General features: G+C 46.4%; 1 protein-coding gene across 2 annotated transcripts in view; it reads left to right on the top strand.

Moving 5' to 3' along the window:
- The window catches only part of LOC115111617 (probable E3 ubiquitin-protein ligase HECTD4), a 68,130-nt gene that overhangs the window by 23,234 nt on the left and 19,257 nt on the right, over nt 1–25,639 (top strand). For both annotated transcript variants that reach the window (XM_029637863.2, XM_029637862.2), the window contains exons 18-59: nt 2,672–2,796; nt 3,005–3,158; nt 3,327–3,427; nt 3,545–3,749; nt 3,887–4,111; nt 4,815–4,978; nt 5,172–5,417; nt 5,530–5,722; nt 5,800–5,904; nt 5,981–6,069; nt 6,178–6,344; nt 6,722–6,857; nt 6,978–7,122; nt 7,235–7,401; nt 10,605–10,751; nt 10,923–11,107; nt 11,552–11,705; nt 11,822–12,102; nt 12,183–12,372; nt 12,478–12,559; nt 12,729–12,931; nt 13,070–13,205; nt 13,360–13,542; nt 13,752–13,916; nt 14,062–14,231; nt 18,096–18,211; nt 18,356–18,459; nt 18,616–18,777; nt 18,914–19,062; nt 19,195–19,274; nt 19,479–19,642; nt 19,734–19,971; nt 20,259–20,395; nt 20,488–20,614; nt 22,031–22,168; nt 23,166–23,302; nt 23,420–23,580; nt 23,671–23,852; nt 24,034–24,239; nt 24,340–24,470; nt 24,591–24,796; nt 25,354–25,533. In XM_029637863.2, the coding sequence (XP_029493723.2) occupies nt 2,672–2,796; nt 3,005–3,158; nt 3,327–3,427; nt 3,545–3,749; nt 3,887–4,111; nt 4,815–4,978; nt 5,172–5,417; nt 5,530–5,722; nt 5,800–5,904; nt 5,981–6,069; nt 6,178–6,344; nt 6,722–6,857; nt 6,978–7,122; nt 7,235–7,401; nt 10,605–10,751; nt 10,923–11,107; nt 11,552–11,705; nt 11,822–12,102; nt 12,183–12,372; nt 12,478–12,559; nt 12,729–12,931; nt 13,070–13,205; nt 13,360–13,542; nt 13,752–13,916; nt 14,062–14,231; nt 18,096–18,211; nt 18,356–18,459; nt 18,616–18,777; nt 18,914–19,062; nt 19,195–19,274; nt 19,479–19,642; nt 19,734–19,971; nt 20,259–20,395; nt 20,488–20,614; nt 22,031–22,168; nt 23,166–23,302; nt 23,420–23,580; nt 23,671–23,852; nt 24,034–24,239; nt 24,340–24,470; nt 24,591–24,796; nt 25,354–25,533 (6,736 nt within the window). The remainder of the gene's footprint in view (nt 1–2,671; nt 2,797–3,004; nt 3,159–3,326; nt 3,428–3,544; nt 3,750–3,886; nt 4,112–4,814; nt 4,979–5,171; nt 5,418–5,529; nt 5,723–5,799; nt 5,905–5,980; nt 6,070–6,177; nt 6,345–6,721; nt 6,858–6,977; nt 7,123–7,234; nt 7,402–10,604; nt 10,752–10,922; nt 11,108–11,551; nt 11,706–11,821; nt 12,103–12,182; nt 12,373–12,477; nt 12,560–12,728; nt 12,932–13,069; nt 13,206–13,359; nt 13,543–13,751; nt 13,917–14,061; nt 14,232–18,095; nt 18,212–18,355; nt 18,460–18,615; nt 18,778–18,913; nt 19,063–19,194; nt 19,275–19,478; nt 19,643–19,733; nt 19,972–20,258; nt 20,396–20,487; nt 20,615–22,030; nt 22,169–23,165; nt 23,303–23,419; nt 23,581–23,670; nt 23,853–24,033; nt 24,240–24,339; nt 24,471–24,590; nt 24,797–25,353; nt 25,534–25,639) is intronic.

The raw sequence follows: 25,639 nt of genomic DNA, 5'->3' as shown, positions 1-25,639 counted from the left end.
AAGAACAAGGAACACACCAGGCAGGTCCGAGATACTGTTGTGAAGAAGTTTAAAGCCGGATTTGGATACAAAAATATTTCCCATGCTTTAAACATCCCAAGGAGCACTGTGCAAGCGATAATATTGAAATGGAAGGAGTATCAGACCACTGCAAATCTACCAAGACCTGGCCGTCCCTCAACTTTCAGCTCATACAAGGAGAAGACTGATCAGAGATGCAGCCAAGAGGCCCATGATCACTCTGGGTGAACTGCAGAGATCTACAGCTGAGGTGGGAGACTCTGTCCATAGGACAACAATCAGTCGTATATTGCACAAATCTGGCCTTTATGGAAGAGTGGCAAGAAGAAAGCCATTTCTTAAAGATATCCATAAAAAGTGTCGTTTAAAGTTTGCCACAAGCCACCTGGGAGACACACCAAACATGTGGAAGAAGGTGCTCTGGTCAGATGAAACCAAAATTGAACTATTTGGCAACAATGCAAAACGTTATGTTTGGCGTAAAAGCAACACAGCTCATCACCCTGAACACACCATCCCCACTGTCAAACATGGTGGTGGCAGCATCATGGTTTGGGCCTGCTTTTCTTCAGCAGGGACAGGGAAGATGGTTAAAATTGATGGGAAGATGGATGGAGCCAAATACAGGACCATTCTGGAAGAAAACCTGATGGAGTCTGCAAAAGACCTGAGACTGGGACGGAGGTTTGTCTTCCAACAAGACAATGATCCAAAACATAAAGCAAAATCTACAATGGAATGGTTCAAAAATAAACATATCCAGGTGTTAGAATGGCCAAGTCAAAGTCCAGACCTGAATCCAATCGAGAATCTGTGGAAAGAACTGAAAACTGCTGTTCACAAATGCTCTCCATCTAACCTCACTGAGCTCGAGCTGTTTTGCAAGGAGGAATGGGACAAAATTTCAGTCTCTCGAGGTGCAAAACTGATAGAGACACCCCAAGCGACTTACAGCTGTAATCGCAGCAAAAGGTGGCGCTACAAAGTATTAACTTAAAGGGGCTGAATAATTTTGCACGCCCAATTTTTCAATTTTTGATTTGTTAAAAAAGTTTGAAATATCCAATAAATGTTGTTCCACTTCATGTTGTTCCACTTCATGATTGTGATTCTTCACAAAAAAATACAGTTTTATATCTTTATGTTTGAAGCCTGAAATGTGGCAAAAGGTCGCAAAGTTCAAGGGGGCCGAATACTTTCGCAAGGCACTGTATGTTCCTGACAAAAAATCCAAGTTTATCTAAATCTATCTTTTTTTAAGAAAATGCTGAAAAAAGCAGAAGCTCATCTGATCATGACCTCTAGCCTTCTGTCTCTCTCTCTCTGTCTGTGTCTCTCTCTCTTTCTGTGTCTCTCTCTTTTTTTTAATGTCTCTCTCCATTTTTTTTATGTGTCTCTCCATTTTTTCTGTCTCGCTCTCTCTGTCTCTCGCTCTCTCTGTCTCTCGCTCTCTCTGTCTCTCGCTCTCTCTGTCTCTCGCTCTCTCTGTCTCTCGCTCTCTCTGTCTCTCGCTCTCTCTGTCTCTCGCTCTCTCTGTCTCTCGCTCTCTCTGTCTCTCGCTCTCTCTGTCTCTCGCTCTCTCTGTCTCGCTCTCTCTGTCTCGCTCTCTCTGTCTCTCGCTCTCTCTGTCTCTCGCTCTCTGTCTCTCGCTCTCTCTGTCTCTCGCTCTCTGTCTCTCGCTCTCTCTGTCTCTCGCTCTCTCTGTCTCTCGCTCTCTCTGTCTCTCGCTCTCTCTGTCTCTCGCTCTCTCTGTCTCTCGCTCTCTCTGTCTCTCGCTCTCTCTGTCTCGCTCTCTCTGTCTCTCGCTCTCTCTGTCTCTCGCTCTCTCGCTCTCTCTGTCTCTCGCTCTCTCTGTCTCTCGCTCTCTCGCTCTCTCGGTCTCTCGCTGTCTCTCGCTCTCGCTGTCTCTCGCTCTCTCTGTCTCTCGCTCTCTCTGTCTCTCGCTCTCTCTGTCTCTCGCTCTCTCTGTCTCTCGCTCTCTCTGTCTCTCTGTCTCTCTGTCTCTCGCTCTCTCGCTCTCTCTGTCTCTCGCTCTCTCTGTCTCTCGCTCTCTCTGTCTCTCGCTCTCTCTGTCTCTCGCTCTCTCTGTCTCTCGCTCTGTCTCTGTCTCTCTGTCTCTCGCTCTGTCTCTCGCTCTCTCTGTCTCTCGCTCTCTGTCTCTCGCTCTCTCTGTCTCTGTCTCTCTCTGTCTCTGTCTCTCGCTCTCTCTGTCTCTCGCTCTCTCTGTCTCTCGCTCTCTCTGTCTCTCGCTCTCTCTGTCTCTCGCTCTCTCTGTCTCTCGCTCTCTCTGTCTCTCGCTCTCTCTGTCTCTCGCTCTCTCTTTTTTTCTGCGTCTCTCTTTTCTCTTTTTTTCTGTCTCTTTTTCTGTCTCTCTCTCTCTTTCTGTGTGTGTCTCTCTCTCTCTGTGTCTGTCTTGTGCCTCAGTTTCTGCAGCAATAGAGCAAGGATATTAAATCATGACAGCATAGCCACCGTATTTAGCATGTTCAACAGTAAGCCCTTTTTTTATTACAAACACCTAAACTTGTTTTTTTTTAACTTTTGTTATAGTGTTGATTGTAAACAAGTTTAGTTGTGTGGTCGTTTTCCTGTTAGAATAAAGTTAGCACTGTTACGGAAGCGTTGCCTTTTCTCTGTGTGTGGTTCCCAGGAGTTGCAGACAAGCATCCTGTCGCTGGCCACCAAGATCCTGATGGGCTGTGACGAGGTGCTGGAGACCCTGCAGCAGGTGACCGCCACTCTCATCAACAGTGACATCACTGACCGAGAGACCAGGTGACCCTCACCCCTCTACCATTGCTTTTCCTGTTACCTGTCAACCTGTCATTTTACGTGTTGTATGCCTACCCCTTTTGTCTGTGTATCTGCATGTTCCTCTTGTATGCATTTCCCTCTGTCTGCCTCGAACTCTCTTCCACATACCTCTTATCCCACTTCTCTCTCCTCCTCGTCCCACCTCTTCCTCTCTCCTTCCGGTCCACAGGCTGAAGGGCCTGGAGCAGATGACCAAGGCCACCATGCTGGGCCACCTGCTGCCGGTGCTGCTCACCTCTCTGATGCACCCCAACCTGCAGACACTCAATCTGGCTGACGCTCTCATGCCCCAGCTAGTGCAGCTCGTCCTCTACACCAGCCAGGTGGGGGCTCTCAAACAAACAGGGGGTCTCACCTCAATGTAGATATTCTTCTCTAGTTTAGAACGTCTGTCTGTCGTCTCTGCTTTCTGTGGTGGATGATGGGTAGACGTGTTGTGCTTGTTAATTGAAAGTTGATGATAATATGGGTTTCTCCTGATTATTTCCCAGACTGCTCTGCTGTTGAAGACCCAGTCTCCTCTCTTCACTGACAGCATTCCACTGGTAGGAGGGCCGCTGGGCCAAAAGGCGCCTGCTGCTGATGATGACCGGTAAGAGTACACACGGTCCTCTGTAGGCAAGATTTATCAGGACCTTAAGCCTGGTTTTCCAAGTGTGTTTGTGTTTCTTTCCCTGATGACTGACTGACTTCCTCTGTCCTACTCCAGCTTTAGAATCCTAGATGAGCGGGAGGAGCCAGGCTTCCTGACAGGCCTGAAGATCCCTGCCCCGTGGGCTGCTGGGAAGACGGTGGAGACGGTCCACCCAGTGCGAGACAACTATAAGTTCAAAGAGACTGTACACATCCCAGGGGCACGCTGCCTCTACCTGCGCTTCGACTCCCGCTGCTCCTCGCAGTACGACTACGACAAGGTGACCAATCCCTGCACCTCTCCACCCCACATCACAGTTCCATGTTAAAGCTATGTCATAACATGTCTAATCTAGTTTATCATTGCAAAGCTCTATGAGGAAGATATTGACTTGGTCTTTTCTCGCTGATGTTCCAGTTGGTGATGTATGCCGGGCCCAACACTAACAGTCGCAAGGTGACCGAGTATGGAGGCAACACTCTGGGCTATGGCAGTCGTAGTGTCCTAGGGACAGGTTGGCCCAAAGACCTGGTCAAGGTGGAGGGGGACACAGTGACGTTCTCCTTTGAGATGAGGAGTGGGCGTGAGCACAACACCCCAGACAAAGCCATGTGGGGGTTCTCCTGCACTGTCCGAGCGCAGGTACACACAGCTGTGGAGTTAGATCACTGCACTGTCTGAGCGCAGGTACACACAGCTGTGGAGTTAGATCATTGCACTGTCCGAGCACAGGTACACACAGCTGTGGAGTTAGAACACTGCACTGTCCGAGCGCAGGTACACACAGCTGTGGAGTTAGATCACTGCACTGTCCGAGCGCAGGTACACACAGCTGTGGAGTTAGATCACTGCACTCTCCGAGCGCAGGTACACACAGCTGTGGAGTTAGATCACTGCACTGTCTGAGCGCAGGTACACACAGCTGTGGAGTTAGATCACTGCACTGTCCGAGCGCAGGTACACACAGCTGTGGAGTTAGATCACTGCACTGTCCGAGCACAGGTACACACAGCTGTGGAGTTAGATCACTGCACTGTCCGAGCGCAGGTACACACAGCTGTGGAGTTAGATCACTGCACTCTCCGAGCGCAGGTACACACAGCTGTGGAGTTAGATCACTGCACTGTCTGAGCGCAGGTACACACAGCTGTGGAGTTAGATCACTGCACTGTCCGAGCGCAGGTACACACAGCTGTGGAGTTAGATCACTGCACTGTCCGAGCACAGGTACACACAGCTGTGGAGTTAGATCACTGCACTGTTGTGAATACAGTATGTTGCTGCCATGTTTGACATACACACCCAGACATTGTTACGTAGATCTGTCTCTGTTTTCCCGCTACAGGAATCATCAGAGGATGTCTCTGGGGGTCTCCCCTTCCTGGCAGACCTGGCGTTGGGTCTGTCTGTACTGGCCTGCTCCATGCTCCGCATCCTCTACAACGGACCTGAAGTAACCCGAGAGGAGGATGCCTGCCATGACCTGCTCTGCTCCAAGCTGCTCCAAAGGTGACTCGGCATATATGGCGAATGATACAGAGCACACACTATAGATGGCACGAATGCACTGCAATGTCGCAGCACAGTCATATACAGCTATAACCAACTAAATAGTAACACCCTAGTAAAATAACACCGGTGACACCGTGGCAGAGAGCGGTTACCAGGACAGCCGAGACTAAATGCTATCCATTTCCTCCAGGTGCCAATGGCAGGTGGAAGCTAATGGTGCAATCTCTCCAGCCCTAACCCCCAGTCCCTCTCCGCTACCCCTCACCATCGAGGAGGACCGGGAGTTCACCTACCCCTCTGACGTGCTCATCCCTCCCCCGGGCCTCATGCCTGGGGCCTACTTTGACCTGCCCCGCATCCGCCTGCCTCCAGGCATCATGAGCCGGCTACGAGAGGTGTCCGGCAGGGGGCGACCACAGTTTCGTCCCAGCATCAAGTAAGAAGTGGTGACCATATATACCACATATTCAACTGCCATTCCAATTCTATTTTAACCAGTCATTACTGCCCATCCTCTCCCCCTTTTCTCTCTGACTTGCCCGTGTCAGGGAGGTGATCAGGCCAGACGTTATGGAGGAGGTCATAGTGTCGTGTGTGATAAAGCACCTGACGCTGGTGGATGCTCTCCAGTCGCTCGTCAACTTCCAGTACCGCGAGGAGCATGCTGAGGAGTACGACCTGCTCTGTAAGATCATGGCCGAGACTTTCAAGAAGATCAACGCCATGGAGCGCCAGCTGCAGGTACACAAGTGGCTATTATAGTCTGCTTTTCCCTCTCCGTGTGTGTGTATAAACTTTGTTTTTTTGCCATCCATCAGAGTGTAGCAGAGCTGGAGCAGAAGTGGCAGAACGAGGTGGAGGAAGCTCAGCAGGGAAAGCTGGAGAACAATGCTCCTTTCTTCCATGACTATCACTTCTTTGAGGTACACATCCCTTCACCTCCGATTCTCATAAAGTTATACACTGTTCAGCAAATATAATTAGTTTTTGTTTTCCCAGAACAAAATGAAGGAACTAGAATTGCTGTGTTCACTAAAGGAGGTCCCACTGGACTGGGGTGATTTGGAAAATGTTGTCCTCACACTGAGGTAAGACATTGGAGAAGAGCCACGTGACAATGCCGATGTTAAGACTGCTGAGACTAACATCTCTTCCTCCGCGTTGTCTTCTGGTTTGTGGTCTACGTTTGTCCACAGGGAGAAGTTCTTCCAGGAGGTGAACTCCGTCCACCTGAAGAGTGGTGTGCCGCTGGCCAAAACCAAAGCCCTGGTGAAGAGCCTGATGAACCGCACAGAGCTGCTGCTCCACGTCACCATCGCTCCTCACTGCAGGAGCCTGAACACCACGCCTGCTGGCACGCCAGGTACCCCTCAGCTTACACTTCCTTACATTTTTTATTTTTTTATTTTTTTTATTTTACCTTTATTTTACTAGGCAAGTCAGTTAAGAACAAATTCTTATTTTCAATGACGGCCTAGGAACAGTGGGTTAACTGCCTGTTCAGGGGCAGAACGACAGATTTGTACCTTGTCAGCTCGGGGATTCGAACTTGCAACCTTTCGGTTACTAGTCCAACGCTCTAACCACTAGGCTACCCTGCCGCACATAACTACCTCCCCAGTCTACTCCACCTCCCTAGCTTACACCTGCTTCTCTGTACCCCTCTCCTGATTTACTTTGGCTGCCTGGATGTAGTATGATAGAGGTGACTGATTCTGTCTTTTTGTTGTCGTGTGGCAGCCTGTAAGTCTGTGTCAGACACTAAGACGGTGGTTCCCGGGGTGAAGCAGCCAGTCTTCCTGCGCAGCATGTCTGCGCCCTCCGACCTGGAAATGATCGCCAACCAGGACCTGGAATTCCCACACAGCAGCCAAAGGTTCCACTGTCCACAAAAATCACTTTGATACAGAGAAAGTGTATCACAAGCATAACGACACTAAGTTGATGATGGATGGAGAGAGTACTCACCCCTCTACGTTATTCTCCTCTATTGCAGGAGGCGACACCACCCCACCAGTCACCGCAGCAGCTCCTTCACCCTGCTGCAGTCTCTAGCCATGGAGGACAGCCGGGACAAGCCAACGTACAGTGTGCTGCTGGGGCAGCTCTTTGCTTTCATAGGGACCTTGCCCGACCAGTCTGTAAGTGTAGCCGTCCGCCACAGTCACCGCACATTGAATTCTGTGTTTTTGGTGCCAAACAATTAGAGAAGTTGAGTCTATTCATATTTTACCCTAGTTCTGCCTCCTCCAGGTGTCCAGCAGCAGTTTCCTGTCTGCGGCTCAGACACGGTGGAGGCGGGGCAGCACGAGGAAGCAGGCCCTCGTTCACATGAGGGAGCTGCTCACTGCCGCAGTCAGGGTAGGTGGGGTCACTCACCTGGTGGGACCTGTTACCATGGTGCTGCAGGGAGGGCCCAGGTAAGGCATGGACACACACTCTCACACAAACCTACCATTAATATATCTTCATGGTATGTTTACATTTGGGAGAATTTATTTTACAATTATAATTATTGTTTCCTTTCACAATATAACAATGCGATTGAATTATATTTAACACTAAACAATAACTTGACAGACATTAATATACAGTTGAAGTCGGAAGTTTACATACACCTTAGCCAAATACATTTAAACTCAGTTTTTCACAATTCCTGACATTTAATCCTAGTACAAATTCCCTGTTTTAGGTCAGTTAGGATCATCACTTTATTTTAAGAATGTGAAATGTCAGAATAATAGGAGAGAGAATGATTGATTTATTTCAGCTTTTATTTCTTTCATCACATTCCCTGTGGGTCAGAAGTTTACATGCACATACTTTTCCTTCCTCATGACACAAGTAATTTTTCCAACAATTGTTTACAGACAGATTATATCACAATTCCAGTGGGTCAGATGTTTACATACACTAAGTTGACTGTGCCTTTAAACAGCTTGGAAAATTCCATGGCTTTAGAAGCTTCCAATTGGAGGTGTACCTGTGGATGTATTTCAAGGCCTACCTTCAAACTCAGTGCCTCTTTGCTTGACATCATGGGAAAATTCAAAGAAATCATCCTAGACCTCAGAAAAGTCTGACCTCCACAAGTTTGGTTCATCCTTGGGAGCAAGTTCCAAATGCCTGAAGTTACCACGTTCATCTGTACAAACAATAGTACGCAAGTACAAACACCATGGGACCACGCAGCCATCATACAGCTCAGGAAGGAGACATGTTCTGTAGAAGAACATACTTTGGTGGGAAAAGTGCAAATCAATTCCAGAACAACAGCAAAGGCCCTTGTGACGTTGCTGGAGGAAACAATTACAAAAGTATCTATATCCACAGTAAAATGAGTCCTATATATACAGAACCTAAAAGGCCGCTGAGCAAGGAAGAAGCCACTGCTCCAAAACTGCCATAAAAAAGCCAGACTTGGGTTTGCAACTGCACATGGGGACAGAGATCGTACTTTTTGGAGAAATGTCCTCTGGTCTGATGAAACAAAAATAGAACTATTTGGCCATAATGACCATTTATGTCTGGAGGAAAAAGCGGGAGGCTTGCAAGCCGAAGAACACCATCCCAACCTTGAAGCACGGGGGTGGCAGCATCTTGTTGTGGGGGTGCTTTGCTGCAGTAAGGACTGGTGCACTTCACAAAATAGATGGCATCACGAGGCAGAAAAATTATGTGGATATATTGAAGCAGCATCTCAAGACATCAGTCAGGAAGTTAAAGCTTGGTAGCAAATGGGTCTTCCAAATGGACAATGACCCCAAGCTTATTTCCAATGTTGTGGCAAAATGGCCGAAAGACAACAGTGACAATGTGATGAAAGAAATAACAGCTGAACTAAATAATTCTCTCTACTATTATTCTGACATTTCACATTCTTAAAATGAAGTGGTGATCCTAACTGGCCTAAAACAGGGAATTTTTACTAGGATTAAATGTCAGGAATTGTGAAACTGAGTTGAAATGTATTTGGCTAACGTGTATGTAAACTTCCGACTTCAACTGTGTGTGTGTGTGTGTGTATATCTAAATCTCGTAGATTTAGGACAATCACTTCAACCTTTTTATTATTATTATTATTATTATTGTGTTTTACTGTCTTTTTTTTCGCATTTGTTATTCAATGCGTTTCTATGGGCTTTCGTAGTGAAGGCCAAAACCTATATTTGATCCCCCTAAAATATATACCTAAAGGGGTCCTCAAAATCAAATAGCTAAATGATCCCATATTATGACAATCTTAAAACAATTCCATTTGCCATGCTTCGCCTTTCCCTTCCCCAATGTCTTAGACTCTAAAGAATGAAATTGAAGATTCAGCTAGGACTGGGCATCTCTCACGGGGAGGAGCATCTGTTGTACTTTTTTGTTCCATTCCTCCTCTCAAAATGTAACTTCAAAGTATTTTTCCCATACAACCTTTAGGCCCTTACAAGTTCCTGTGGTATGTGGTAATTTGCAGAGGATTTCTATCTTAACACTTATATTAGAATGTACAGGGAATTAGTTGTTTTTCTGTCTATCCTTTTAACATACAATCTCTAAGCTGGAGATATCGCCAAAAGTTTTGTTTCTGTAAAATCTACTTGTTCCTTAGTTGTTCAAAAGAGGTTCTTGATATAGACACGTAATGTTCTTTATCCCCTTTCTATACCAATCTTTCCAGAAAACCATGTGTCCTCTTATTTTCAATTTAGGGTTATTCTATAACGAAGCAGAGTTTGTCAAGAAAGGTGACGTTTTTTTCCCCTCTTATGAATCTGACTCCATATATTTTTTTTGTATGGGTCATTCTGTAGTGCCACCTTTTTGTTGACTCAAATAATCTGATGCTCCAAATGGGGCATTAAGGTCTTCCATGTCCACCTACATTGGCCTTTTAGAGGTCTCAATAAAGAAAGCCTATTTGGGCAGTTATAAAGGCTTCTTGATATAATTTCATGTTGGGCATCTTTAATCCTCACTCCTCAGTCTTTGCCTGTAATCTCACTAGTTTTATCCTGGCCGTGTTACCGGCCCAAATAAGCGGAGTAATAATTTTAAATCCACAGGTACAGACCGGCATGGACAGTGGTAGCATGCTGATGACGTAATTGAGTTTAAGAGCCATGACCATCTTTGTAACCTGTATCGTAACCCATAATGACATTTGTATATTATCCCAGTTCTTAGCTTTTAGGTTTTTAGGGACCCATTGAAATCCCAAGTTGACGAGGTCACTTCTCAGACAATGTTTTGATAGGGGCATTACCTTTTATCTATGAAAATGTATTTACTAGGTCCAGTAAAGGCAATATGGAGAGTTGGCGGGTCTGACATTAATGGTAATATATTGTCTGCATAAAACAGTTGTTTATTCTCCAAACCTCCCATGGTAACCCCTTTGACTGATGCAGCCTAATAGCTTCGGCTAATGGTTCTAGTGCTATAATAAATAGTGAGAGACTGTGACCTTCGTGCTTCGCCCTACTGTAAATGGAGATGATTGTAATCCGTTAGTGACTACCGTTGTACATAAGTTAAAAAATATTCTGAAAGCCCTGTCCAATATCCAAATGTATTTTAGTGTATAATGCAGGAGAAATTCAATTTTCTAAATGTATCTGTGTCCTCTGTGCAGGATCGAGGAGCTGACCTGTGGGGGAATGGTGGAGCAGGTGCAGGAGGCCTTTGGGGAGACTATGACGTCTGTAGTGTCACTATGTGCCCGCTTCCCCATCGCTTGTTCCAACAGTATTGGCATGCTCTGCACCATCCCCTATACTAGGCAAGACAATTATTCTCTATCTTCCGAAATCCTCGTGTTACTCTTGGAAAACGGCTTTGTTTCTTATCAGGAACAAACAATTCACCTCATTCTCCTGGCACCCAAAAATGCCTGACTTCCTAGAATTGCCATTCTCTAAACCCCCACACGTCTGCCCATGTGTTCCTGTAGGAGTGAGGAGCAGTGCCTGGTGCGCAGTGGTCTGGTCCAGCTCATGGACCGCCTGTGCAGCCTGAGTGGCCAGAGGGACTGCAGCTCCAATGAGAAGCAGACCAAGAAGCAGAAGGTGGCCACCATGGCCTGGGCTGCCTTCCAGGTGCTTGCCAACCGCTGCATTGAGTGGGAGAAGGTGGAAGGTATGCAAGATCGTTTTTTTGGGGGGGGGGGGTAATTTATCAGCTTGTGAAATGGGTAGCCCACTCCAAGAAATGAAGAGAACCTCAACGCTGAAGCAGAACTTATGAGAATAATTTTCACCCAGACGTTTCCAATGTCTTGATAGTGCGCTGTGCCTTTTAGCTAAAGAGGAAGGTATGAAAGGCTGTCTTCATGTCTTCAGGGTCTACTAACAAAGTGAGGACAAAACACAGAAGAATAGTTGGAGGTTAAAGTTAGGCAAGCTTGGCAAAAGTAGATTTTAGGCCAATAATTCAGAAACCAGAGTAAAGATGGGTATTTTCATGACCTTTGAATATAGATAATCAGACTTTAGGATGCAACCTCACATCTGTGTTTTCTACAGAGAGTACAGTGTGCGATAATTCTTACTACTGCAGAAATCCCTCTCCCCCTCTCTTAAGGTGGTTCAACAGATGCGGTGCACTCAGGTCTGGCCCGGCAGGTGTCCAGCCTGCTGACCAACCACCTGGTCAGAGCCACAGAGTGCTGTGGGAACCAGGCAGCAGGGAACGATGCTCTGCAGGACGTCCTCAGCCTGCTCAACGACCTGTCCAGGTAACCACTAGCAAACAACAGGTCAAATACACATCACCGTCAGTCTTCTTGTTCTGTGTTTGTGAAATGACCGTTGTCGCCTTCTAATTTTCTATGATTGTCTGGCGTTCCTCCAGGAGCCACATAGGGAAGGCTATCCTGAGCCAGCCAGCCTGTGTGTCCAAGCTCCTGTCTCTGCTGCTGGACCAGCGGCCGTCTCCCAAGCTGGTGCTGATCATCTTGCAGCTGTGCCGCGCTGCCCTGCCCCTGATGAGTGTAGAGGACTGTGGCAACGTGGCGCTGCCCGCCTGGAGCTACTCCATCAACACCCTAGATGCTGAGCAGCAGGACGCCACCGACCCCGCCTCGCGTATCGCAGCTCTGCTGCTGGCCAAGCTGGCTGACTATGTAGTACCAGGTAGGACATTTTGATCATTTTGGTCATGAGATATCTGGCTTCTGTTATACTGCTGTCTCTAACACCGTGTCCCTCACCAGGCTGCCAGACCCTGCTGTCCCCCAGCTCCTCAGAACCAGACACCAGCCTGAGCCGCTCCAGCCCCAAGGGAACCCTGAAGTCAGATAAGGACGCTGGGGAGGAGGGCGAGGCTGTGGATGGCAAACTGTCCATCTTTATCCACAAGCGGGAGGACCAGTCCTCTCATGAGGTTCTACAGCCACTGCTCAGGTAAGACTCATCGTAATACCTCCTGAGACCTTTTAACTTCATGTGTGCCAAACCATCCATGCAGTCTCTCTGACACCTGTGTTTTTCCTCCCTGTTGGCCTGCAGCAGCTCAGAAGGCCGGCCGTTCCGCCTTGGAACTGGAGCCAACATGGAGAAGGTGGTGAAGATGGATAGAGACATGACCAAGGTCAGGCCTGTTTTTAAAGTTTTCATGTGGCTGCAAAAGTCATTGAGGTGTCACCAAGTGAAAGAAGAATAGTGAAGAATTAAACCTAGTCAAGGCATATGTTCAAGAATAATAACATTTATTCCTGGCTGATCTGCTCCTTCCCCATTCCTCTCATTCACCTCACCAGAGTGGTAGCTGTGAGGTGATCACAGAGGAGGCTGCTGCCGCCCTGAGGAAGGCCAATAAGTGGGCCCAGTCTGGGCTGATAGTGAGCGTGGGCCCGCCTGTGGAGGCTCTGGTCCCAGAGGCTGCTGGAGGAGTCACCACGGGGGACAAGAAGAAGAGCGCTCAGACCGCTGTGTGTCGGGACAGGAACTCTGAACTGGCCAGGTTGGTGTGACACTCAAGCTGTGCAAGATTTATATTATTACTTTTGTATAACCGTAATACCAGTGGAATTGAATCTGCTACACTAGTTCTAGTTAACCAGAGCGGAGAACGGTTCTCCTCTCTCCCTCCACTGTTCAGGTCCGACCCGATCAGGCCCTTCATCAGTGGACATGTGGCCAACAGTATGGCTGCTGAGGTCATCGCCCTGTTGCACAGCCTGCTCACAGCTCCTGAGTCCAACACCGCCCAGATCTGGACCAGCACTGCAGAGAAGGTAAAGCACCATTAGAATGCGTAGGTTTTAGAGGCAGCTGCAGCCATTCTAAGGTCTACTTGCAGATGCTAGAGCCATGTAATTCTAAGAATATACTGTATATGAAGATCATAGTGATAACACATGGACTTACCACTACTGATGACTGTGCCAGGTGCTGTCCAGAGCACTGATGTTCATCCCACAGCTGGGGAAGTATGCTGAGAGCATCCTGGAGAACGGTAGCAGCAGCGGCAGGAAGCTGGCTAAACTCCAGGCCATCGGCAGGCAGGCTGTGGCGGCACTCTGCGCCCTTGGAGGCTTCAAGGAGACCATCAAGATTGGCTCAGAGGTCCAGGTTGGTTAGGAGAGGAGCACAAGTTGATAGATCCATTAGAAGACTTATCAGTACACCCATAGCAACATGCATTGTACCTGTCTCTGTGGTGAAATTAACATGCTGGGTACCTACAACACTATACCAGGCCAACAGTGCTGTGGGCAGGAAGAGCTATAGCAGTGATTGGTCAGTGCATGTTTCTCATCATGGTCCCTCTGCTCCCTCAGGTGGTGGGTAAAGGAGTGCTGGGCAGCGTGGGTGTGGTCATGTCCATCAACGAGCAGGAGGGCATTGCCACGGTGAGGTTCCCTTCCTGCGAGTACAGGAAGGCCTGCAAGGCCTCAGACATCCTGACGGTGCCCATCTCCCGCCTCTGCACTCCCCGCTCTGAGGTAAGAACAGGGAGGGTGAGGGAAGTCAGACACACATAACGTAACTTGACTGAAATGATGAAAGTGCTTTAATGTTCGCTAGTAGGCTAATTTAATGTTCTCTTCTCATCCCTGTCCCTCTCCCCTTCCCCTCTCTCTCTCCCAGGCGATGCCCCTCTACAAGCTGTCCATCACAGAGAAGGTGGTGCAGGCGGTACAGTCCATGCTTCTGCCACAGGAGGGCAGTCTGTCCATCCACTCCTCCCTCCCCGCCTCAGGAGATGGCTCCAGTCCTGTTATGGCTGCTGTTCGCCTGTTGGCTGAAATCAGGACCAGGTAAATCACTATCGAGGACATTATCTTGGTCATAATGTTTTTCTGCTCCGAAAAGTGTGTGTCTGCACTAGGGCTGTGGCGGTCGTGACATTTTGCCGGTTATTGTCGTGCAAAAGAGTGCCGGTCTCATGGTAATTGACCGTTAATTAACGTAAACACGTTTTGCTTTTCCAGGCCTCCGCGCATGTATGCAGCATACAAGCAGCATACAAGCAGCATACAAGCAGCATACAAGCCGCTGAAGGCGCGTTTGGAACATCTTAATTTTAAAAAAGTCTAAATCAATTTAATAATATACACATCACAATAAATCCATTATTTATTTTAGGCAGGTCTAAAGAAACATTATGATATGAAGAATGAACAGAATATGAGTTGGCCAACTGTGTGTTATCTGGCTATGCACCATGCTGTATGCTTGCTTGTTCATTTAGCAGACAAAACATGCCTATGAGTTCTGTGCCTTTATTTAATATTATATGATTTTATAGTAAGAACAATATAATTGAACTTAGAAAGGATATTTTTCCCATTCCGGAGCAGGTGCACATATGAAGTGGTTATGTTGTGCGTAAAATACATAATTTGAAACTGGTCCAATACACTAGATTTAGAGTTATTTGTCAACTTTAGTTGACAAACCTTAGAATGTTAAATAACACATATATGGAATCCTGTAGTAACCAAAAAAAGTGTTGAACAAATCAAAATATATTTGAGATACAAAGTAACCACCCTTTGCCTTCACAGCTTTTCACACTCTTTGCATTCTCTCAACCAGCTTCATGAGGTAGTTACCTGGAATGCTTTTCTAACAGTCTTGAAGAAGTTTCTACAGCAGTTGTTGGGATGAGATTGTGTGATTGTGGAGGCCAGGTCATCTGATGCAGCATTCCTTCACTCTCCTTAGTCAAATAGCCCTTACACAGCTAGGAGGTGTTTTGGGTCATTGTCCTGTTGAAAAACAAATGATAGACCCACTAAGCGCAAACCAGATGGGATGGCGTATCGCTGCTGAATGCTGTGGTAACCATGCTGGTTAAGTGTGCCTGGAATTCTAAATAAATCACTGACAGTGTCACCAGCAAAGCACCATCGCACCTCCTCCATGCTTCACGGTGGGAACCACACATGTAGAGATCATCCGTTCACCTACTCTGCGTCTCACAAAGACACGGCGTTTGGAACCCAAAATCTCAAATTTGGACTCATCAGATGAAAGGACAGATTTCCACGGTCTAATGTCCATTGCTCGTGTTTCTTGGCCAAACAAGTCTCTTCTTCTTATTGGTGTCCTTTAGTAGTTTTCTTTGCATCAAATCAAAATCAAATAACATTTTATTAGTCACATGCGCCGACTACAATAGTGAAATGCTTCCAAGCCCCTGAACAACAATGCAGTTAAAAAAAGGTAACTCGGGGTCTTCCTTTCCTGTGGCGGTCCTCGTGAGAGCCAGCTTCATCATAGCACTTGATGGTTTTTGCGACTGCACATGAAGAAACTTTCAATGTTCTTGAAATTTTCCGGATTCACTGACCTTCATGTCTTAAAGTGATGATGGACTGTCGTTTCTCTTTGCTTATTTGAGCTGTTCTTGCCATAATATGGACTTGGTCTTTTAACAAATAGGGCTCTCTTCTTTATACCACCCCTACCTTGTCACAGCACAACTGATTGGATCAAACGCATTAAAAAGGAAAGAAATTCCACAAATTAACTTTTAACAAGGCACACCTGTTAATTGAAATGCATTCCATGTGACTACCTCATGAAGCTGGTTAAGAGAATGCCAAGAGTTTGCAAGCTGTCATCAAGGCTAATATAACATATTTTGATTTAACACTTTCTTACTACATGATTCCATATGTTATTTCATAGTTTTGATGTCTTCACTATTATTCTACAATGTAGAAAATAGTAAAAAATAAAGTAAAACCCTGGAATGAATAGGTGTGTCTACTTTTGACTGGTACTGTATATAGATAGAGATGTGCAAATTGGTGTTTTGAATGAATCATCAACTTAAAAAGCACGGTCAATTTCTTTCTTAGGCATTGAAACAACATCCAAAATGACCATGTTTTCCGATAGAGCCTTGAGTACCAGGCCATTAGCGACCTGATGGTCATTAGCGAGTTGGGTAGGCTACGACCAACGCATGTCCTGAGTGCATAAGAGGAGGTTACCGTGACTCAATAGTCACGTGGAATTTTGCTGCGGTCATGACTCATGACTGCTGGTAATACGGTCACCTCAACAGCCCTACTCTGCACCTGTGTTTCATACAGTGCCTTCGGAAAGTATTCAGACCCCTTGACTTTTTCCACATTTTGTTACGTTACAGCCTTCTAAAATTTATTAAATATTTTTTCCCCCCTCATCAATCTACACACAATACCCCATAATGACAAAGCAAAAACAGGTTTTTAGAAATATTTGCTAATTTATAAAAAAAAACTTAAATTAGTATTCAGACCCTATACTCAGTACTTTGTTGAAGCACCTTTGGCAGCAATTACAGCATTGAGTTTTCTTGGGGATGATACTACAAGGTTGGCACACCTGTATTTGGGGAGTTTCTCCCATTCTTCTCTGCAGATCCTCAAGCTCTGTCAGGTTGAATGTGGAGTGTTGCTGCACAGCTATTTTCAAATCTCTCCAGAGCTGCTCAATTGAGTTCAATCTGGGCTCTGGCTTGTCCCGAAGCCAAGACAATGCAGGAGTGGATTGTGGGCTTAGGGTCGTTGTCCTGTTGGAAGGTGAACCATTGCCCCAGTCTGAGGTCCTGAGCACAGGTTTTCATGCAAGGATCTCTCTGTACTTTGCTCCGTTCATCTTTGCCTCGTTCCTGTCTAGTCTCCCAGTCCCTGCCGCTGAAAAACATCCCTATAACATGATACTGCCACCACCATGCTTCACCGTAGGGATGGTGACAGGGTTCCTCCAGACGGGACACTTGGCATTCAGGTCAAAGAGTTCAATCTTGGTTTCATCAGACCAGAGAATCTTGTTTCTCATGAACTGAGAGTTTTTGGCTGCCTTTTGGCAAACTCCAAGAGGGCTGTCATGTGCCTTTTACTGAGGAGTGGCTTCCATCAAGCCACTCTACCATAAAGGCCTGATTGGTGGAGTGCTGCAGAGATGGTTGTCCTTCTGGAAGGTTCTCCCATCTCCACAGAGGAACTCTGGAGCTTTATCAGAGTGACCATCGGGTTCTTGGTCACCTCCCTCACCAAGGCCCTTCTCCCCCGATTGCTCAGTTTGGTCGGGCGGGCCAGCTCCAGGAAGAGTCTTGGTGGTTCCAAACTTCTTCCATTTGAGGGTGATGGATGCCACTGTGTTCTTTGGGACCTTCAATGCTGCAGACATTTTTGGTACCCTTCCCCAGATCTGTGCCTCGACACAATCCTGTCTCTGAGCTCTACGGACTGTTCCTTGGACCTCATGGCTTGGTTTTTGCTCTGACATGCACTGTCAACTGTGGGACATTATATAGACAGGTATGTGCCTTTCCAAATCATGTCCAATCAATTGAATTTCCACAGGTGGACTCCAAGTTGTAGAAACTTTTCAAGGATGGTCAATAGCAACAGGATGCACCTGAGTCTCATAGCAAAGGGTCTGAATACTTATGTAAATGTGGCATTTCTATTTTTTATTTTTAATACATTTGCAAAATTTCTTAACCTGTTTTTGCTTCATCATTAAGGGCTATTGTATGTAGATTGCTGAGGAAAATGTTTTATTTAATCCATTTTAGAATAAGGCTGAAATGTAACAAAATGTGTAAAAAGTACTTTCCTGACGGCACTGTATATTTGTTTTGTTTAGTTAATATTGAGGGTTAAATGTGTGTGTTCCAGGGCATGTCTGGTGATGGCCCAGCTCCTGGAGGACAGCTCGTTCTGTGAGGAGTTCATTCAGCAGTGTCCTGCTGCTGTGGAGGTGCTCAACCTAGTGGCCCAGGAGTGCAGTCCTGGTGAGTGACCACCCAGTAGCATAGTGCTCAATTACGAGACCACTTCTGCAATGCAGCATGATTTACTTTCCTATATGACAGTAGTATTGATTGTGTGGAAGGAAGTAGGGCTGCTGTGTGTAACAGTGCGTCTGTGTTGTGCAGGGGAGCGTCTCGGCATGGTTGAAGCACAGTGTGAGCGAGTGAGGATGCTGTACCGAGACTGCGCTTGCCCGCCACCCCCTCCCCTCCAGACAGACAGGCGCCAGGTGGGTGTCACTGTAGCCTTCCAACTAATTTATCTACTGATTTTAATAACGGACATAAAACCGTATTAGGAATTTTTGATTGATGAAGGGATTCCGATTGAGATTTGTAGGGCCAGTCTCCTAACTCTCTCTGTTCCGCTCTGTACCTCTCCCTAGCCCAAGGAGATGACGTGGTGTCCATCTAGGGGGTTCCCTCCAGTGCGTGCCTGCGTATTCTCATCCCGTCTCACCTCCGTCACCTTCCTGGCCGACCCCAGTGCTGGAGGAGGCCTGCCCAGGGGAACCTTCATCTATGCCACCTCACCTGTTCCTGTTCAGGTGGGCACTGCTACGCTAACTGGATGTCTTGGGAATGGCACTGGGTTTTATATGAATGAAAATTCAGTTTTGCGTGCTTATGAAGCAGGCTGACTAATTTGGAGTCTTAAAATTCCTCTCCCTCTTTTTCCTGTAGGCGCCTTCCTTTTACTGGGAGATAGAGATAGCCTCCTATGGAGACTCAGAAGATGACAGTGGTCCTATTGCGTCTTTCGGCTTTGCCACAGAAGCAGAGAAGAGAGACGGAGCGTGGACCAACCCTGTTGGCACCTGCCTCTTTCACAAGTATGTGTTCATATGGATTTTATAGCTGTAATCTCAGAGGTTTCCCACTGCCTTGTCTCTGACTGAGTGCTGACCTTTCTCTCTTTCCTTTCTGTTTCATCCTACCTCTGTCTCGGTTTTTCACCCTTTCAGTAATGGTAGGGCTGTGCACTATAATGGCTCGAGTCTGCTGCAGTGGAAGAGTGTGAGGCTGGACGTGGCCCTACTTCCTGGTGAGATAGGAAACAGTCCTTTTTATCTAATTTCATAATATCACCTACCTCCTATTTTTCCTGTCATTCATTTTACTTTTTTATTTATTTATTTTTTACACTTATACCAACCAATGTGTATTGCATATTTAACAGATATTGGTGAAACATCTGATTTTGAACTCAATGTATCTTGGATGGTGAACATTCTCTTCCTGCCTATAGGGGATGTTGCGGGCATTGGCTGGGAGCGCTCAGAGGGCACCCCTCCACCCCCCGGCCAGGCCCCTAAAGGGCGGGTCTACTTCACCTACTGTGGCCAGCGCCTCAGCCCCTTCCTCGAGGACGTAGCAGGGGGCATGTGGCCTCTGGTGCACATTCAGAAAAAGGTGAGCCTTTATGCCTGGACATGTCAAGTAAGATTTAAAGTCCAATGAATGCAGCTTATGTTTGTCATGGTTTGTGTTGTATTTTGTTTAGAACACAAAGATTCGTGCCAACTTCGGTTGCCGGGCATTTGCGTACGCAGAGGGCCAAGCACACCGCAACGCTGCTGACCTCTGTGTTGACTTGGCAGAAGAAATCAGCGCTAACTTTGAGGCCCTCCCCTTCGCCATGGCATCTGACAGCGACAATGATGCGGGTGCTAGTGTGGCATCTGACTCTGGCTCCCACGGACCCCCATGTCGGATCGCCGCAGTAGCAGTTGCCCAGCAACGTATGTTCCTATCACCTTCCCCCTTCCTGCACCAAACGAATGTGTCTTAGTTTAAACCTTTGACCTGGTTTGGTGTGCTTGATGTTCTGGTCTCATCCGGTCACCTAAAATATATTGTTTTACTTAACCTGGTGTTATTTCAGTCCTCTGTTATGTTTGCTGTTTGGTAAACCCCACTACAGCTAACCCTCACCCTCCTCACTGTCTGGTCTGTGTGTATGTGTGCGTCCCAGTTGGTAGCGTTTGTAAGAACTGGCTTTGTTGTTTGTCCTCCCCTGTCGGGACAGAGTACAACAGTGACTCATCGTGCCATTACAAGGTGGAACTGAGTTACGAGAACCTGGTCACCTCAGGGCCTGACGCACACCCCCCGCCTATTGCTGATGACGAGAGTGATGACGAAGATGATGACGATGTCCCAAGGGTGAGTTGAAAGTCAAATACCATATTTGCTTATCTTTTTGGTATCCAGATTTTTCAGTGGGCATGAATGTACTGCTGTCCACCCCCTCCCAGGAGGACCACTATGCCCTGTTGGTGAAGTCCTGGGAGACAAAGGTGTTCCCCACCATCCGCCGACGCTTTCGCAACGAGGCAGAGAGGAAGTCTGGTCTGGACCAGATCAAGGGAGCGCTGCAGCTGGGTGATAATAATATTTTTTTTCCCTCACCCATCTACACACAATACCCCATAATGACAAAGTGAAAACATATATTTATTTTTACATCTTTGCAGATTTATTGAAAACAAAATATCTCATTTTCATAAGTATTCACACCCCTGAGTCGATACATGTTAGAATCACCTTTGGCAGTCTTTCTGGATTTGTCTCTTAAGAGCTTTCTACACAAGATTGTACCATTTTATTTTATTTTTTATTATTCAAGCTCTGTCAAGTTGGTTGTTGATCATTGCTAGACAGCCATTTTCAAGTCTTGCCATGGATTTTCAAGACGATTTTAATCAAAACTGTAAGTAGGTCACTCAGGAACATTCAATCTTGTCTTGGTAAGCAACTCCAATGTATATTTGGACTTGTGTTTTTAGGTTATTGCCCTGCTGAAAGGTGAATTTGATTTCCTCTAGGGTTTTGCCTGTGGTCAGCTCTATTCTGTTTCTTTTTATAAAAATAAAAAACTCCCTAGTCCTTGCCCTGTCATGTGGCCTCATGGTGAAATCCCTGCTCGGTTTCCTTCCTCTCCGTCAACTGAGTTAAGAAGGACTTCTGTATCTTTGTAGTGACTGGGTGTATTGATGCACCATCCGTAGTGTAATAACTTCACCATGCTCAAAGGGACATTCAATGTCTGCTTATTTTTACCTCTTCTACCAATAGGGGCGGCAGGGTAGCATTGGACTAGTAACCGAAAGGTTGCAAGTTCATATCCCCGAGCTGATAAGTTACAAATCTGTCGTTCTGCCCCTGAACAGGCAGTTAACCCACCGTTCCTAGGCCGTCATTGAAAATAAGAATGTGCTCTTAACTGACTTGCCTAGTTAAATAAAGGTAAAAAAAAATATATTAAAAAATAGGTGCAGCCCTTTTTCGAGACATTAGAAAACCTCCCTGGTCTTTGTTGTTGAATCTGTGTTTGAAATTTCCTGCTCGACTGCGGGACCTTACAATTATTTGTATGTGTGGGGTACAGAGAGGAGGTAGTAAATCATAAATCATGTTAAACACTTATTGCACACATGGTGAGTCCATGCAACTTATTATGTAACTTGTTAAGCACATTTTTACTACTGAACTTATTTAAGCGTGCCATAACAGAGGGGTTGAATACTTCGTGACTCAAGAGATTTCAGCTTTTTCATTTTGTATTAATTTGTTCAACTTGTGTCGGCCAGTATCACAATAAATTCAGGCTGTAAAACAACAAAACGTGGGAAATGTTTGGGACATTCACTGAAAACTAGGTGGTGAAAGAGGTGGGAAACCATGTAGCTCCATTTTAAAGAGCAAGTCCCTATTGACTCCACTGTTTGACCTTTTTAAAACAAAGTGAAATGTTTTTTGACGTTTTTTTGTGGTGTTTTTATTGTAAATGTTTTGCAGGCATGGTTGACATAGCCCGGCAGACAGTGGAGTTCCTGTATGAAGAGAACGGGGGCATCCCCCGGGACCTCTACCTCCCCACCATCGAGGACATCAAGGAGGAGGCCAACAAGTTCACCATCGACAAAGTCCGCAAAGGTCCCCTGCACTTGCACCCAACGCAATGCTAGAGGCCTTAGTTATTGAATCATTTCAGTTTTTCTTCTGGATCAAAAAGTGACTTAGGTGGCGGGCGTGGCAGGGGGCGTGGTACGGCGGGTGAATTTTAGAGAACATTTTAGAGGCCCTCATCTTGGAGATGTAGAGAATTATTTTCATTTTTAAGACAATTTTCCTGCAGTTTTACACTTTTCCATGGAGCGCAGAGAAAATGTGGCAGTTTTAAAGCTGCAATTCTATGCATTTTGAGATGGCTAATGCAGTGGGTTTTTTTATTGCTCAAATTTAATAACAAAGTCAATACTGTTAAATTCCTTGTTTTGGGAATTTGACATTTTCCCTGATTTGTCTAGCTTTTATTTAGTGATTCTTAGTTCTCAAATATTTTATTATAAAATAATATATATAGGTCCATTTATCTTTTCTACATAATTTATATCTTGTTTAAGTTTACACTGAAATAGTAAAAAAAAAAAAAACTGTTTGCACGGTTTGTTCTTAGAATGACGTAGGCGGCCCGCCCAAGGATTTCAATGGCAGAAAAACCCCTGCCTTTATGTAACATTATCTTTGACCCTTACTTTAAATACATTAGTAAACACAGGAATTTTCCCGATAGCTGGTTTAAACATGTTTTTTTATTCAACCTTTATTTAACTAGGCAAGTCAGTTAAGACATATTCTTATTTACAATGACGGCCTACACCGGCCAAACCCGGACTACGCTGGGCAAATTGTGCGCTGCCTTAAGGGACTCCCTATCACGTCCGGTTGTGATACAGCCTGGAATCGAACCAGGGTGTCTGTAGTGACGCCTCAAGCACTGAGATGCAGTGCCTTAGACTGCTGCGCCACTCAGGTCCACAAAGAGCACTATTTTATTTTTAGCAATATAGATGTCTAAACATTATCATTATGTACACTGATATGCTCTAGTGTTACCCGGCTTTGCCTTACATATGTGTCCTCTTCTCAGGTTTGACCGTGGTCATCCGCTCTCCAGACAGCAACAACACCAACAGCACCACAGGTGGAACAGCCCTGCCCAAGTTTGCCATCCGAGGCATGTTGAAAACCTTCGGCCTGCACGGAGTGGTTCTGGACGTGGACTCTGTGAGTGTAGAACAGCTGAACTTCACAGTTCATAGAAACAAAGCGATGAGAAGTTGAGCTTTGTCTCTTTTGACAGTGTGTCAATGATCTCTCTCATTCTACTGTGTGTATGTCCAGGTGAATGAGCTGGTGCAAGTAGAGACGTACCTGCGCAGTGAGGGGGTGCTGGTGAGGTACTGGTATCCCATTGAGATGCTGGAGCGCCCCCCTGTTGGATCCCGCCGTACTGCTGCCAATGGCCTTGTCAATCTAGACAGCAGTAACATCCAGATCCACAGGTAACACGCTAACACTTACACTCCTACACACATCCTGAAATAACACGGCTAAGAACTATAAATCGTCCTCCGTGGCCTGCTGTGTTTCAGGGAGCTTCTGCGCTGTGAGAGTGCCCTGGCTAGGCTCTACTGTCGCATGGCTCTACTTAACATCTTTGCCCCCAAGAGCCCCCACACCTTCACCCGCCTCTTCCATATCCCAGCCGTTCGAGACATCACCCTGGAGCACATGCAGCTGTTGTCCAATCAACTTCTGGCTCCGCCTCTGCCTGGTAAGTGGGCTTTCTCCAGATGAGATGATAATCCACAGAAAATAATGGTTTAAATAGAATAAAGTTAGAGCAATGAATGGAATAAGAAGGTCTACACTGAAATATATTTTTAAGTGTATGTTGTGATTTGGAGGAGCTCTTTCCATGATCTGTGTGCTATGTTGTTCTCTTTGTCCTGCAGATGGCACCATCAGCTCCAGCTCCATCCTGCTGGCCCAGTCTCTACTCCACAACCTGCAGGGCCAGAGCTGCTCTCCCACAGACCTGTTCTACCAGGGCAACGCACAGCCCATCAGGGAGTGGCTCACCGTGGCCATCACCCGCGCCCTGCACCAGGGGGAGGAGAGCCTGCTGGAGCTCACCAAGCAGATCTGCTGCTTCCTACAGGTTAGCTCCCGATTCTGTGGCTCAATGTATGTTTCCCCAGGGACGAAGATATTTTGCTTTTAACGTAGTTAATCTTGGTTTCCCTTGTTCCGTTGTGTAGAATGCACCAGAGCAGTTCATCTCAGAGGACTTCCCAGTATCAGAATCAAAGGTCAGCATGGATGTCAACTTCCCGGGTGCTGCCTTCGTGATCGTCTCCTGCAAAGAGACCCAACTAGGCTGTCGTAAAGAGTGAGCTAATTTAACACAATGACCTTTGTTCTAAGTTAAACCCATTAACCTTGATGCCCCTAGATGCCTTACAGTGACCCATTTTCTGCCTCTCTACCCCCCCCACCCCCCCCACACTAGCTCCTCCCTGTACAAAGCCCCATGGGCACGGGTCATGGTTTATGGCCTGGGTCACAAGGTGCGCAGGAACGGCCAGCTCAATTTAATGGAGGCGGTGTGCTACCCTCTGGATGCCTCGCCCTCCAACACAGGCCTCACCCCCCCTCCCACCACCAACCAATACCCCACTGTCATCATCCCCACCGACAAAGTGCACATCAAACTGGGTAAGTGCTTGATCTCCCTTAGTCCTGGCTTACAGTATTAGCTTCTTTCAGCTTGTCTATGTTCTAATTAGGGCTGGCACAATTATTGCGTAACCGTGTAACAGACAATTATGGACAATAACCGGGAACATAATCATCTTAATACATCAATTTTAGGCGAAGGGGGATTCAACTCCTTATTCAAGTAGATATTGTTTACCCAATAGCAGTTTTACATTTTTACATTAAGTGGGTAAAGTGGGTCATAATTTTACGAGCAGAACGGCATGGCTGGGAGGAGAAGCTTGATTTCCAAAGGTTGCAAAAGGTCAAGACTATTTGTTTTTTAAACTGGGGTGTCACCAAAGCTGTGTTGTGTTCATTAGGTGTGTCGTAGCTCATTTTCAAAGATGTATTACAAGCAACAAAATGATGACAATAACCGTGGCCATTTCCATGACAATCACGACCCAAAATTCCATGATCGTCACAGCCCTGGTTCTTATGGTTTCTTTCTGTTTCACATGATTACCATGTATTTCTAATAGGTTGTTTTACCGTCTCTCTCTGTCTCTCAGGGGTGTCGCCCCCTCCTGGTGCGGTGCTGGTGCTGCACTCCCTGCCACTGGAGTTCCCCCTGGCCATGGCGTTTGCTGAGCAGCTGCTGACGTGGAAGCTAGGAGAGAGCAATGAGTGCTCTGAGGAGGAGTTAGACACTGTGCCCTCCTCTGTGCTGCTGCAGGTAGTGGAGCTGCTGGGTAAGTGCTACACTTCCAGAAAATCTCTTCTCTTTGAAATGTCTACATCCATGGCTTTAGGTGTCCAACATGTCTGCACATTTATTTCCATAACCCTCATTATTTC

The sequence above is a fragment of the Oncorhynchus nerka genome, linkage group LG27 (assembly GCF_034236695.1).
Source record: "Oncorhynchus nerka isolate Pitt River linkage group LG27, Oner_Uvic_2.0, whole genome shotgun sequence".
Taxonomy (NCBI): Eukaryota; Metazoa; Chordata; class Actinopteri; order Salmoniformes; family Salmonidae; genus Oncorhynchus; species Oncorhynchus nerka.
The sequence above is the reverse complement of the archived record's forward strand: the minus strand, read 5'-3'. Positions and strand labels throughout refer to the sequence as shown.